General features: G+C 44.6%; 1 protein-coding gene across 11 annotated transcripts in view; it reads left to right on the top strand.

The window, feature by feature from the left end:
* The window catches only part of ADGRL3 (adhesion G protein-coupled receptor L3), a 1,472,013-nt gene that overhangs the window by 622,499 nt on the left and 834,299 nt on the right, over positions 1–15,215 (top strand). For 9 of the 11 annotated variants that reach the window (XM_069626103.1, XM_069626105.1, XM_069626101.1 and 6 more), the window contains exon 4: positions 3,533–3,613. The exons of 1 other annotated variant lie outside the window; for it this stretch is intronic. In XM_069626103.1, the coding sequence (XP_069482204.1) occupies positions 3,533–3,613 (81 nt within the window). The remainder of the gene's footprint in view (positions 1–3,532; positions 3,614–15,215) is intronic. One more of the 11 variants, XM_069626102.1, reaches the window with a different exon arrangement.

Below are 15,215 nucleotides of genomic sequence, written 5' to 3'. Positions count from 1 at the left end.
TAATGAGTTTGGAAGCTGTTCGCCTAGGATTGTTTTCTGATTGTGTTTAAAACTTTTCACTGTGGTATATGATTAACTTATTTAATTGTAAACCCATTCTATCCTTTGCATAATTTAATGGTTAGCATCACATTCAATAAATACATTTCTAACACAAGGAGTGCACAATATGATATGACTCACTTTTACTGAATGGCAACTTTATCGTCTGTGATTTCTTTTTTTATACCAAAGATGGTAAGTTTGGGCAAGGTCGATAGAAAGGGAGGGGGGTTGTGATAGCGGGTTGGTCGCCCCTGCTTTCTGTAGTAAAAAAAGGGGTAACCACGACACACTGTGTTTTGGTAAAGTTGCCATGTGGCAAAAGAAAAATCTGCAAACCGTCATAAAAGCCATGTAGAGAACATTGTGGAGTCGGGGAAAGGATCAGGGGTCAGAACCGGTCTACGTTATTAATGATGCCACTGCTGTCCACGCAGTACAAGGATCTCTTTACTATGAAGAACATTAGTTGGTTTCCTGTACAAAAAGCTCCCACCCGCAGGCCTTTTGCCACATCCTGACTCCTAGTTGCACCTGTGCAGCCAGTAGTAGCATCTGTGGGACCTCAGGAACCACCAGAAACAATATTTTGCAACTGTTAAGGAAGACAGTGTAAAAACAGCACAAGGAGCTGACTGAAGAGGTCTAGAGGACTGGTGTTTGAGACTAGTGGCATAGACACTAATGCAACCCTGCACAATGGATAGTTCCACACAAAATAGATGCACTAGGGTTCCCATTCAGAGCTGAACATTCTTGCAAACCACAAATGTAGATGTCAGATTAAACCAATTATTCATGGATGTTACTGGGCACTTTTGATTGATGCTCACACAGCTCCCGCACAGTACATTCACATATGTGTTTTGTTTGGATATATGTATGATTTAATTTATTTAAAAAAAGAAAACATTTTGATTTGTTTGATGGTAAAAAATAAGAAAGAAATGTCAAGAAAATAATGGAGTCACATTAATTGGACTCAAGAAGTTTGTAAAACTGGAGTTGAAGCCTGTGACGCTTCAGCTATGAGGACGATGAATAAATATCTAAGGGAAATTAGAAAAACCCTCAATAACATGACTTAGGATGTGTATTTTTGAATGTTATCACCGCCACCTGATAGGGATGCATTGTTGGGATGCATAGTTGGTAAACCACAAAAGGACGATGAAAGCATAGAGAACACACCATCTCCGAAATGTTCTATTAGGATACCTCCCTTGTTACAATAAACTGAATAGGTACAGCTGCAATAATGGGCACCACCTGCAATCGATTTTGAATGCCATCAAAGACCTACCCAGCATGAGGAGACCATGATCTGTACTTGCAACATTCTATGACTTGTGTCTCAATCCCCTAAAATATGCTGGCCATTGCTTTTCAATTGCCACCACATTCACAACGTCATTAATCATGTTAATGCCCTCCCCTAGCAAACTACTAATCCAACCTAACTATTGCTCCCCTCTCAACCCCTTTACAGCATCAGCCTTAACGGCTTCCCCCATGCACCTGAAACCGGGGTACTGGACATTAGAACCCCAGTATCCTTGATCCCTGTTTTCAACTCCTTACCCCAGTTGCTTCCAGTGGTTGCATGGATCCCTTGCTCAAAGCCTATGGTTGCAAGTAAAATGAGTACCAGTGCCTTGTTGCTAGAATACCCATTCAGAGCGATCACACAGGAGGATGAGTGGGTCATTGTTTGCATCTCCAAATTTCTGCCAGCAAGATGGTCTGCATCCTGCTGAACATTTGGTCAGCACTGTATTTTTCTGAAAAATAAGCCAACGAGGAGCTTAAATGAATGAAACTCAAACTGAATATTTTTCCCAGAAACAAAACAATAAGACATACAGTACTGATAATTATAAGTATTGCATTGCTAATTAAAATCAGTATTGTTTGTCAAGAGGTTCTGATCCTGGCCACTCTCATCCATAGGCGCACTACCTCCAGCTCCCAAAAAGTAATTGTGCAGGTGATGGCAGATCCCCTTGGCTTCCAAGCTGTGAGGCATTTGCTGCCCCAAGTGTACCTAAACCATGACACCATATTGTCTATATGTGGTTTTGTGCTATTTGCTGATAGAAAAGAATAAAATAACAAAACAAGACCAATTTAAAAATTAAATTGGACATGTGAGATTTGAACACGGATTCCATGACGGCCCCCTTTTCAGATGCAAGCTGTCACACATTTCTGAATCACAATCAAGCTAAAGCACAGCACGTTGTGTCAGAAATCCAAAATCTTCTGTATTAGCAGTGGAGATATCATCTTGTGCCACGCTGTGGAGAGAGTGGAGAGCTTCAGTTTCATCAATTTTAAACTTTTGGTGATGGGGGAAAAACAATTCTTTCACCAGAGGCTGAATGTCGATACAAATGCACCTAATTACAAGGTTGGCGGATGGAGAAGAAGTGGCAGTAATTCCCTTATGGCCACTTTTCCTGCACCGCCAAACTACAAGTTTGCAGGTGGGGTGGCCTGATTTCACTCCAGCCAAGAGCTGGAAGTTACTCAGGAATCCCACTGGCAAAAAACAGCCGGTATTACCGATGCCAGTATTACTGGCAATCCATGGGGATTAACAACCCTTCACGCCACTTTTAATCTGACGGGGATTCCAGCAGACCAAGTGGCGGGAATGGAATTACTGCTTTGGTGGTATCCCCTGGGATACCACCATCCTTGTAAGGAGGCCCTTAGGGTCTCGTATAGGGGCAAGGTGTATCGCGTGTTGGCTGCTATTAGAAATGTTTATGAAAAGTACTCTACTCGTTCATGATGATCAATCAACTAATTTATTTTATTCTATGCAATTTGCTTTTATTCTCGGTTAATTAACTATATTTTTTTCGAAAGTTTTGAAAGCTTATTTCTTGTGGCATTTAGTTTGTTGCTTTAAATAAAATAGAAAAGCGGGTCACGACCTAAGTTGAAAAAGACATAGCTAAGAGGTAAACCCAGAAGTGCAATAATCAGTTTTGAGCATGATTTTTCAGATAAAAACAGTCAGGATTTACAAACATTCAATCATAGTGAAAAAGGAAGACCCACATTTGTAGCTTCCTGAATTGACAAAATTGTGTCTTTTGATGTTATGATTTTTTTCATTTTAAATAGGCTGAAAAAAATAATTGTGCTGCAATGTCGTTTGTTCTACCGGAATATTCATATGAATAACATCTAGGTCTTTAATGTGTAGGTAAAATGGACAAGAGTACACAAGTTTTTCTTCAATAAGAAAGTACTGAGAAATTCTACTGTAGAACAAACAAATCCGCTCAAATCATTGTTCTATTCGCCTTGCATGCTAATTATTAAATTGATCAGAAGCGTACCCGCATCAGTACTGGTAACTGAAAATGCAGGCCGCAGAATGAATGTATGTCATCCATGTTCACCAGCATCACAAAGTAGTGAAGTGAAAAGCCGCAATAAGAACGCTGGGAAGCACTGAACTCTCTTTGTCTTTTAGGTAGACCTTATGGTCTCAAACACCCTAAGATGGCTGGGATTGGATATTCAGAAGGTAATACACGTAGCACCGAAAAAAAAGGTGGGATACTGCTCTGGCATTGGTGGAGTCTTGCTGATCATTAAACCTTCAATCAGACCTGCCTAATCCATCACTGCTTCGCCTCACTTAAATTGGTCAGCGCATCTGCTCCTCCCATTGGCTCTCCCATAAACCAATATCTCCCATTTCATCCAATTCACTGTGCTGCCCTTCATGTGGCACGTTACATTTTTGAGCTTTCATCCTACAAATTCCATGGTAACATAATTTTGTCCCACCTAGGAGACCGTAATCTATTAAGTAGTGCTAAAGTTTGTTCTACAGTTTAGCACACCTCAATTTAGATGTTCCTTCGATCATGGCTCTTCACAATGATACCATCTCAAGCTTTATCAACTCTCTCAACTCTGACCATGCATAAACTCATGTTGCTAACACCCTATTTCCCCATTCCACCTGTAATCCATGCCTGTTTCTCTCTACATTGTTTAAAGGTGCTATTTGGATCAGTCTAATAATATCTGTTTGGGTATTCACTACGCATGATGACAATTGTAACACGAAAGAAAACAGTTTATGCAGCATCAGTGTTTATATGAAAATGCATGTGTGTACACACAGGTGCAAAATGGTACCTAAAAAGGAATGTACTGAGAAGATAAACAACAAATAGGTTTTAGGGAACACATTTCTTTGGCAGGAAGCAGGAGAGAGAGATGGCAATTAAAATAAACATTTGCACCAGGGAAGGACGCTTAGCCAATCAGGTGTCTGGAGCAGCAGGCGAGAATACACAATCTCAGTCAGCAGTTCCAGCCAACTGAGGCCCTTCCCTGAGTGATGCTTTTTGTACCCCCTTTTTCTTTTTTTCTCACTTGGGGAGGAAATAGGGAGACTCCTAGTGCAGATTGCACGTGTGCTTCATTTCTAACGCTGCTATGTCGTGATGTCACTAGTGACGTCAGCACTGTGGCTTCTCTTTACTCCGTCGAGACTGTCCATATCGGATTCCTTAATCATGGTCTCAGCCTCTTCTCCCATGTGGATATACTTGTATTTCCCTATGGCTGTATGGCTGATTGAGTGGGTACCACTCTGTGTATTTGTCGATCATGGGTGCGTTTGGAATTCATCCGAAATAAAATGAGTGATTGCAGTGCTTTCTGGCCTTCCGTCTTGTCATGTAATTGATGGGGGGGAGGGGTCCAGAATCCTGACTACCTCTTCAGTGGCAGGCTAGTTTGACATAGCAAAAGCTCAAGGTCTGACACTTCTGTTCAGCAACTCTGCACTTGCGTTTCAGAGATGCTAGATCAGAGTCTTACAAGATGTTGTTCTTCGTGGCAGATTTTAGGCAGATCCTCATGGCAGGGGCAAGGATGTCAAGGATGTTGGAGATGGCAAGGTGCAGGTTAGCAAGGACAGAGTCAGGAGTGGGTGTGGGAAGGGGGATGCATGTATGCACTAAGCCTTCTCTGTCTATCATATTGCTGGAATAAGCAAGTGCTGTGGGACATAATAGAAAAGAATAGCAAGCCATGCACATGGCACATTTGTGAGCATTGCCTCCTATCAGGAAAAGGATTCCATCAAAGGCTGGAAACACATGGAGGCACAGCTGCAAAAGTTCCAGCAAGCGACTTGCGCTATGGGAAAAAGACGCGAGCCGGCTCAACGTTCCAAAAGATAAAGAAGGACGCAGAGAAGCCATCTCTATGGAGATGGCTAAACATGGACTAAACATGCAACACGTGATCGTGGTCATGTGTCTATGGACTGCATCTAGCTGAAACGCCAGAATGCCATTACTATGCATTACATTGCTATGTGGTGTGTGTGACTGCAATATGGTATTGCTCCTCTCGCAGCTGCTCGTGAATGGAGTTCCGCCTTGGCTGGAAAGCTCTAGGCAACTGATAACGAATGTAGGGAACAGTTGTAAGATATCAGTAAGTTGTTATTAATGGAGGCCCACAATTCTGAGTCCTGAATATGGGTTGAGCTGTCTCCAGGTGTGAGACTGATGTAAAATAAGAAAAGGAAAATTAATAAAATGAAAAGGCCATGTGGAGGTATAAAAATACAATGACACACATGAAAGTGTACCATGGTGGAAACAAAGAGCCCCCTTCAGCATGGCTTGTTGCACATAGCGAATTAAGAAGGTGAGTGAGATATCAATGGTGGACAGTGTCCCAAGTTCCCAAAGTTGGCAATCTTATTCACAAAAACAGAAAGTTCAATGGAAAATACATATAAATTGTACAATATAATGAAATCAGTATAGTGCATTATGTAAACTGGGCTTGAGTCGAGAGGGAAAAAGGAACAGCACCAGTAACAATGGGTTGATTATAAACCCAAGGGTTGCCCTTCTTCCTGCTGGTTCAATCCAGAGTGGTAACTATCTAGCTTGTATAACCAAAATTGTATCTTTCTCGCTAGCAATTGTTCTGTGTCTCTGGTGTCCCTTCCCTTTCCTTTACTTTGCCAATGACCCACCATTTAATATCATTTTCACTGTGGCCCAGTGTCAGAAAATGTTCAGGGTGCTGATACATTTTCTGTTATGATTTTGGACTGATGTTCTGTGATCCTCATTCTTATTCGTCTGGCAGTCTTCCCTACGTGTATCTACATGCATGTGCACAAAAGATCATAGATAATATCGGTGCTTTTACACATACTGTGGAACTGAAGGTTCCACTCTGTGATTGAGCTCAAAGGTACGTTTGATCTGGTCCGCAAAGACATGAAATATAGGAGCCTGGAATATCACTTCCCACCACTGGCAAGAGTTTATCTGTAAAATAGATGCTAAACATCGGGGTGTACTTGCCCAGCTGCCCGATAATCCAAAGGCAACTGTTTCTTAAGCAGCTGGCCTACTACTAGCTTGCCAGAAGTAAAATAGGGCAAAAGGAACTAGCAAAAATTCCTCCCGAAAAGCAATACATTGTACTTGGCTCCACCTCACAGCCTGTTTATGCGTTTCCTGTGATCCTTTTACTTGAACTCATCTGTGCTGTGTACCTGGCACTAAAGGCAAAGAAATGTCCAATTGGATTTATTCTAATGAAGAAACTCTCCTGCAAAATCAAAACCTGCAGGAAGCCCAGTCTGCCTGTTCTTGTCCGAAAGGAACATTGTAGCAGCAGTCGGAGGGCAGCTTGCCTGTCCACCAAGAATTCAGAGTCAATGCCAATCCTCTGGAAACATGTTGCATAGGTCGCCTGGTCTGTTAGCCATAAAGGAGACGACCAGTCTTCTCTCCATGTGGCACATACATGGCATCTGTTTCAACCAAAGCAAATGCTCTGCTCGAAACCTGTTGCCTGGACACCTTGCGAAAAAAGAAAAAAAAACCCACTAGCAAATGCCATAACGGAAAAGGTATTCTAGGGGCAAATGTCAAACTAAAACCTCTTCTTGTCTCCAACCTGCTTCTTCCACAGAGAGAGTGTTGGTAGAGATATTAATTTGACTAAATGGCATTGTTCCACCTTCTTGACAGGCTTTTAATAACCAGATCTGAGTGAGCTATCCTTTCTTTTCTGTCACTAGTGTTTAACACCATAGAATACACCATCCTGTTCAATACCCTAAGCAACAGAAATGACATCCATGTCTTGTATGTATTTGGATCCATCAAAGTCTGCCCCCACTGAACAATCAAGGCTCACCCCTCGTCCAGTTCTGTCTGAAAGACTGATGGCCCCCACTGCGACATCCGTTTCCCTCCCCCAGTCTTTCTGTGATCCGATAGGTCGACCCCACCCAACTCGGTCGAGGATCAGAGGGTAAAATCTGCTTTGAATATTGTTTGAAAGACCTCTTTAGAATGCAGCAGCGTGTGCCTCTTCATGGTCTGTTGTTCAATGAAGACTACCTGAATCTACGGACAACAGCAAACACAGTCCAGCAAATGTCACCCTCCCCCCCCAACAATGGCCCCAAGCCAATCTAACCACATCCCAGATATGGGTAAAGTGTTTACAGACCCAAGCAAAGCAAAGGTCTTAACGTGAACCCCAGTGCCATTACCTGACCGGTAATGCCTGCCCACAGCAGGGTTTATAGCTATTAGCACCCTGCAATTATTCTGGAGTGCTAATGGAACAAGACCACGCAGAGTAACAGAGGTTTGAATCCTGGATCCGCGCTTAGAAACCGATCTCTGGTATTAAGCGCGTTATAAAAAAAAAACAAAAAAAAGAAATGCTGTGCTGTGCTGTCTCGTTCCATATTTGGCTTGCTCCGTCATCAAAGAGCAAACCGTAACCATCTTCTCTCCTAACTGTGTAGCGTGTTAATGCTAGACTTAGAATGGAGGCACTGAATAAGAGGTCTGCATATGGTAGCTATTGCCATGCTTTATGGACCACCTTAAAAACAAGCATCGCTCACCTTTTGGTTTACCACAACGGATGGGGGTGCCTTCTGAATGCTTGCAACACTGTCGGCAAAGGTAGAGCAGAATATGTTGTAGAGTAGAGACTGCTGGTGAATGTGATGAACCTCACATACCAATGTAGACTCTGAAAGGGGAGGGATCTAGCAGGCAGTGGCCTCCTGCTTCTTCTGAGATTTGCAGCACACCAATAAGTGGGTAGCAACAGGAAGAGCTGGGCTCTGTGAGGTAGAGCGAAAGAATGAACCACACTGAGAAACTGGCCTACTTTCTGCGTAGAGAGATGCGGTTGCAGGGGATTGTCCTGGTGACTAATGGAAGCTTTACTATACCAGAGGAAAAAAGATGAAGGGGTGGGCTGGCTAAAGGAACTTTTATCTGAGAGTCAATGTGGTAATAATCTGGCTAAATAATGGCAAAACTCAGGAGCAAAGAGAAGGATGAGTGCAGTAAAAAAGAATCACGAAGGTAGGTGTCTGGAAATCAAGGGCAGAGGAAATAAGCAAGCAGGCTTCCACGTGAGCCTGGGGCGATTGCCAGGATAATTAGAAAAGGGCCTCCGATGAATGCTGTTTTTATTTGTTGGTCTACTTCGATGATTGTTCTGCTGGGTCACGTGGAAGGGTGGTCTGGTGGTGGTGATCAGAAATGCAGAGGGGATGGTAGTTGTAGAGTTAGAATTACTTGAGGGAGGTATCCGGCTCCATCTAGATCCCACATGCCACGCAGACTCTTATTGATTGTGTTGGACCTAGCTCGGACGGGCAGGAAAGAATGAGAGTCAGGTTGAGAACTGGGTTTCAGGAGTGTATCAGAAGTCAGAATACAGGTATAATAAGTATACCATTGCGTTGCGTACGACATCAGTCTGTAGATCGTCCGACTGTCGAAGGTGGTCGTTACGTTAGATGGGTGAACATGAAACCAGGTGGTGAGCCGGAAAGTCAAGCCTTCCCTTTATAGCAGTGCCTCTTCTAGACCTACGACTTTCTAGGATGAATCAGAAAATGAATCACTGACTTTCAGTCACGGCCCCTCGGAATCCATCCTGACTACAATCTGAATCCGGGGACACCCACCTAACAGAAATGGAAGACCATGGATTCTTTGGAACAGCTGGAACTCTGTGTGGGATTTCCCACTTCTTCTGCCCAGCTCTCGGCCACATGCTTTAACATGTCAGTTTCTAGAGTCCTGGAACTCACAGCTGGGCCATCTTTGGTTCTCCATATCTTTTAAACCATGACTTCCAGGATCCCTCGCCACTGAGTATGATGGCATGGGCTGACGGGAACTGTAGTACTAAACTTTTGAAGAGCCAAGTGTTGCAGACCCATGCTCTATAGCAACGTGTCGTCCTCATCTTCAAATTGTGCTCGGGCCTTGCAGTGTATCCCAATGACCACCGTACTATGTATGATATGATAGGTTATTTATAACGCGCTTAATAACCAGAGGTTTCTAAGCGCGGACCCGGGGTGCAAACCTGTAGTGCTCCGTGTTGTCTTGTTTCAAAGGTGAGTACGTTGCCCCTGAGCTATCCTCCCGAGACTGCCTCGGGATATAGCTGTCTTGTATTCCCACTCTGAGGTGCACGTTCATTTGTTGTATTACATTGTCTTAAGAATAATCCCAATACCCCTGGGACCTGGCCTACCCACAAGGAAACCCTTAAGCAAATGCATATAAAGACTGGGCTGTGTCAGTGAGCATGTACGCTGTAAGCTTGACTTTAAAAATGACATGGAGTCCTGATGTATATGTTGACGTTCAGGTTAAAAGAGCAACAACTTATCCTCTTCACTTTGGGCACCCTGGTTGTAGACCCTCAACAACGTTATAAAACAGTGACTTTAATGTCACCTCTACTGCCCTTTCAAAATAACACAAGACTGCACGCTAACCGACGAACTGATCGATTTCTGGGCACACTTGCCCAATCGCAATCCAGGCCATCCAGTCGATTCCTTCACATTCACAGTGGCAAAGCACGAGGGTGCTTTTTTTTCCCCTGTATTCTGGCGGAGGCTCGACTTGACTAAAACAGCCGGGCTTGCCAAGAATTTGTGCAAATTATGATATGTAAAAATATTTTGTAAAATGTAGTTACTCTGTCGCTAATCCATTTCTGTGCTTGCAATAACAGACTTGGACGGCTTGCTCAAACAAATGACCAAAAATGTAGAACGCATCCCAGCCAAAAAGATTCAGGCGATTGAGTTAATAAAAATAAGCATGGCAGCAGGAAGTGTAATCGTGAGCCAGTGGGTTTCAATCTTTTAAAGTGGAATAGGCGTCGAGGGCATGCTTTTTTGTTAAGACTGCATCGCCCGCTGTGATGCAGTGTATCAAAGAATCTGCGATTCAACTGTGAAGCCTTACCTTCACAAAGCGCGCTGTCTCACGTGACCATGTTTCACTTCATCTACAGACCACCTTCAGGCGACCCTGTGTTTCCATGGCAATATCTGGGTTGCATCGGCAAACTTCACACGTCACTTCCTATAACTCAGGATGTTTGGAGATTTCAACCTATGAGTGGAGGAAAAGTAAAACAGCGCCACCGCTAACCCTCTTAGCAAATATTGCCCTCACCTGGAGCAATTACCGAGGGCACCAACACGTGCCACTGAGGGTGGACCTCTTTGAAATGAGAAACGGACAACAATGGTCCTTGCTCTCTTTATCCGGGGGCAAACATCTCACTTTTAAATTCACATCAATTCCAGCATTAGCTCTGCCTGGAAGTGTTATTGCCCCTGTGGCAATGATCTGACCTTAAAAGGACATCAAGCCCGACAGCCCTTAAAACACAAAACCACCCTCCACCTGGCTAAGCTACCCAAGATGAAGGCTCCACACCTTACATGAATGGATATCATAAACCCTTGTTCAGCTGGTCCCGCCGAACGCCTCGAAACGTTCCTAAATAAAGCCTATCACTAGGTGATTTGTCAACCTACAAGGTCAAGAAAGAAGAGAATGGAGGACATTTGGAGTAGAAATTACGAGACTTTCAAGACTGTTTAAGACCTACATCTCCATCACTACAGGAGAGTGATTGAAAAGTCCAAGAAAGCCACGTGTTCACGTTACATGCAATTGTCGCAAGGCCGACAGATAGACATGTTAAAAGTAATCAAATATCCGAGGAGCCCATCAGCCTTCAACACAACACAAAGCTCATCAATACTGATCTGTGAATCCATCCCCACTTAGTGAACTGACACGATCCTGCAGAATCGGGACCTTCTGGCAGCAAATAACAACACCTCAACACCCAATTAGGAAACGGGTTCAGCAGTTGCTAAAGAAGTCCCAGTGAGACTGGGGTGTCTTCTGTTGCTTCTCCAGGCATGAATGTGTACAGATAGTCTAGTCTAGCAATCCATCATGATCCCCAAAGATATGAGCCACCCAATATATGCAAAGCCATAGCACAACCACCTGGGCTCTCCCCCCTCTTCCAGTCACTCCTCTTGCGTGTTGATCAAACCGACTGATCCACAGATGTCATGTCTCTAAAGAAAACCACACTGAACCCGGATGACCCTGAGATACAGCCCCATCAACATTCCCTCCACAGCAGCATTCCTAGAGAAGGTCAAAGGCAGATAACCTCAGGATCCTTTGAAGACCAACCACACCACATATAGCCAAAATGGGCCTCACTACGACCCTGGCGGTAGCTGTCCCTGTAAAACGGGCACGGCTGCCGCCGGAGTCGTTTTTATTTCAGCACCCTGTAATGGGCAATTTATTTTTATTTTAGTATTTGTATAGCGCGCTACAGCCCGCGGGCATAGAGGCGCTGTTCAATTAACGGGGTATTACAAGCCCGGCAGACCCGGTAATTGCCCATTCTACGGCTCCAGAAAAGATTCTTCCCCATTCCCATTTGAGCCCCATAGGGCTCAATGGGAATGGAGAAACCGGATGCATCGGAACCATCCATGAATGGTGCCGGTGCATCCGACGTGTTGGCTCGCGGGTGCCTGTGTGCCCGCCAGGTCTGAGCAGGCGGGCACACAGGCACCCTCGATCACAACTCGTAGTCTCCCCGTCCAGGAAATACGGTACCGGCAAGCTTACTGGTACCGTAGTTCCCGGACCGGCAGACCCGTAATGAGTCCCAATGTAGATTCAAACCAATGAGGAGGACAGAATAAACGTACTCATCCATGAGAGATACACTAAAGAATAACAACAAGTGCACTCATTCTTCTTGATATGCTGGGGCCTTCAACACCATCAGGCATGAAATCCTCCTAAGAAGACTTTTGGACATCAGGCCACAGAGAAACATGAACACCTGAAGAGTACCTAGACCACCTGCATATCCCTCTGTGCAATACCTCATTGGTCTTGTGTCTCACAGCTAGCCTTCAACATCTAAACAACCCCAGTCATGGAAATCATCTCTCGGGACACTACAGTCAGGTGGATGATACTCAAATAGTCAATGTAATGAGTTAAGTCTGAACCCAAATTCACTTAAACGCTACAGTTTAACCTCTTGGATAGACGTATGAATAACAACTACATTTCCATGAAAATAAAAACAAACTTGGGTTCTCTGGCTCCCGAACAGCTCACCCTGTGCCCATTCGATTGCCAGAAGAACTGGAAACCTACCCCTAGCTATCCTCAAAAGTAAAAACCCCAGATTGGCATATAGCATCATGCCATACTTGGTGTTCTGGCATAGAACTTTTACAGTCTACAGTCAAGTACAGTCAAGACTTGATTTTTGCCCTTTGCACCTTCCACAGCAGGGCCTAGAAATCCTCACAAACTAGTTCATCCGAGACATGCTTGTCGGAATCAGTCGATCCAGCAATGTAGCTCTAGAAACAGGCTTGTGCTTCAACTGGAATTGGAAATGGCAAGGAGGCAAGGCCCTCCTCCTTTCTGGCAAGCGCCCTGTGTAATGATATTCCCAGGCAACTCCATACCTTGGAAGACCACATAACCTTTCGGAAGTCCTTTAAAACCTGGCTGTTCACAAGGAGGTATGCCTACACCGAATACTGGACCCAATGAGGTTGGCTTCATTGACATGCCTGCCGGACTACAAGACTACCATTTGAGCACAATGGCACATAAACGAGTGCTTCAGAGGCACGCGTTATTTGGGTCAGTCGTGCTCAGCTTCCGGAATTTGAGAAGATCCTGCTGAAGGCACAGGGGAAGGGGGAGGCTATTCCAAGTAGAGGAGGGTGTAGGCACATTTTTGAAAGGAGTGCCTGTGGTGAGGTATTGTATGGTGGGAGAGAGTGGTACGGCATATGATTGGTGTGTATGAGTATTAGTGGGAGAGTAGAGCGTGAAAGAAAGATGACTCGGGATGCTAAAGGAGGGTGATTGAGGGAGATGATGTGGAGGGAGAAGGTGCGGCTGGGGTAGTCTCAGTGAGGAGAGTAGTAATAGTGTGGAAAGGGGAGAGCAGTGGATGTTAAGAGGGGAGGGAGGGAAGGAGTAGTGAATACTAAGATCAGGGGTGGAGGTAGACAGTAGAGAGGAAGTGTCGGGGCGAGAGAGAGAAGAGACAGTGGTGGAATCTGAGGGAGGAGAGTTGGAAGAGACAAGGGACAGTTAGATCCAGGAAGAGGAATAGTTGGGTGTTTAAGGATAAGATATTGTGGGACATGAGTGTTTGAAACACAACTGCCTGAGTCTGGGGGATGCCTATGTTTTGGAGGGCATGCCTGTCTCCAGAAGAGAGAGAGAGAGAGACAGCCCTTGGAGAGAGACCCTTTAGTACAAAATGAATGGAAACCCTTGCACACTATTTTTGAAAGTCGGTGTGTTCTTGAGTACATCTGGGACAACACTTGTATTTGACCCAAACAGTTAAAAATGCTCACTCTAAGGAGTGTTTTCAAGTCCCATGTGGATAGGCAGCGATTTCTATGTGTAAAGCCGGTTTAACTCCTATTATCATGGTCCACAAATCCCCAAACACCTGTTTTTGATACAGTGCCTTCGTGTCATCTAATGTGGTGCAAACTGAAGCCGCCTCACTTTTCCGCGAAGGAGGGACTTTAGTTTTGCAAAGAAGCAAATGCATATGTTGGCAAACTATCACAGGTTAGAACAAGCCCAGAGTGGCGTGCACCTCCTCTTGAGACATCCATTTCCGGCCCTCTGTGGATGAAGGCATTTAGATGTCATTGACCGAGGCCCTCCCATGATTCCATGCCTGCTCTGCTGTGACGGGCGCTTGTATCGCCTCGACCATTGTTGCTTCGTACTTTCTATAAGCCGGAGCACAGGATATTTCTCCGACTTCGTGAGTTGTGTGATTCGAGAGGTGGAGCCAGAGGCATTTCACTCAACGAGAACACGGAAGAATGCCTCGCCACACTTTTTCATATCCATTAGGCATCAGTGTGATTATCCAGGTTTGGTTCTGTTACCTGGCCTTCAGTGGGCTTGTAATGCTCTCGTGCCAATGTTGATTTTGGCAGCAGGTTTTCTCCAACTACGAGTTTTCATTGTCGTCTGAATGACTGGTACTTATGTACTGTCCGTGAAGGCCAATTATGACGTTGCAGGGCCAAGGGCAATTTCAAAGTCATGGCTATGCTGATGAGCTTAGACAAGTGACATACACGTCCTTCTTGGAATGTCTTGCTCACCAGGGCATTATTCTGCTGCATCAGGGGTGACATATATCGCTGACTCCATTGTGTCTTCCATGTTATGGGTTTTTTAATACCCTTCCCATGTTTCGGTTTTTCAGAGACCGAGCAGACCAGAAAACATGTTGAGACTGGCCATGCAGACATGTAATCTACTACTCTGGCCTGGAGTTTCAGAGATCAACTCGCTGTGAGATCTCCAATGCAGACTCTGCCTCACAATATCAAATGCTCCTTTACTCACTCAAAACCTTTTATACATCACAGGCCTAAAAAATCAGTCGGCCTCCAGGCACAACTTGCATACCTGAAATTGTGGATCTAGAATGCATTGCATTTCGGGGCTTTCTAAATTGCCTGTAGCATCGGTCTGCAACCTTGGGCTGTCCGGACACTTTGGACTACAACTCCCATTAGTTCAAACCAGCACAGTCAAGGGTGAAGGATCGTGGGTGTCGTAGTCCGGAACATCTGGATAGCTGCAGGTTGCAAACACTGGTCTACAGAAACCCCAAGCCCAGAGAAATTAACAAAGAAACATAGTTCCTTTTTAGTTCTTTTTTAAGAGAAATTGGCACGTTTTACA

The sequence above is a fragment of the Ambystoma mexicanum genome, chromosome 6p (genome assembly GCF_040938575.1).
Source record: "Ambystoma mexicanum isolate Mex_15411 chromosome 6p, UKY_AmexF1_1, whole genome shotgun sequence".
Taxonomy (NCBI): Eukaryota; Metazoa; Chordata; class Amphibia; order Caudata; family Ambystomatidae; genus Ambystoma; species Ambystoma mexicanum.
Note: the sequence above shows the minus strand (reverse complement) of the source record. Positions and strands in the feature narration are given on the sequence as shown.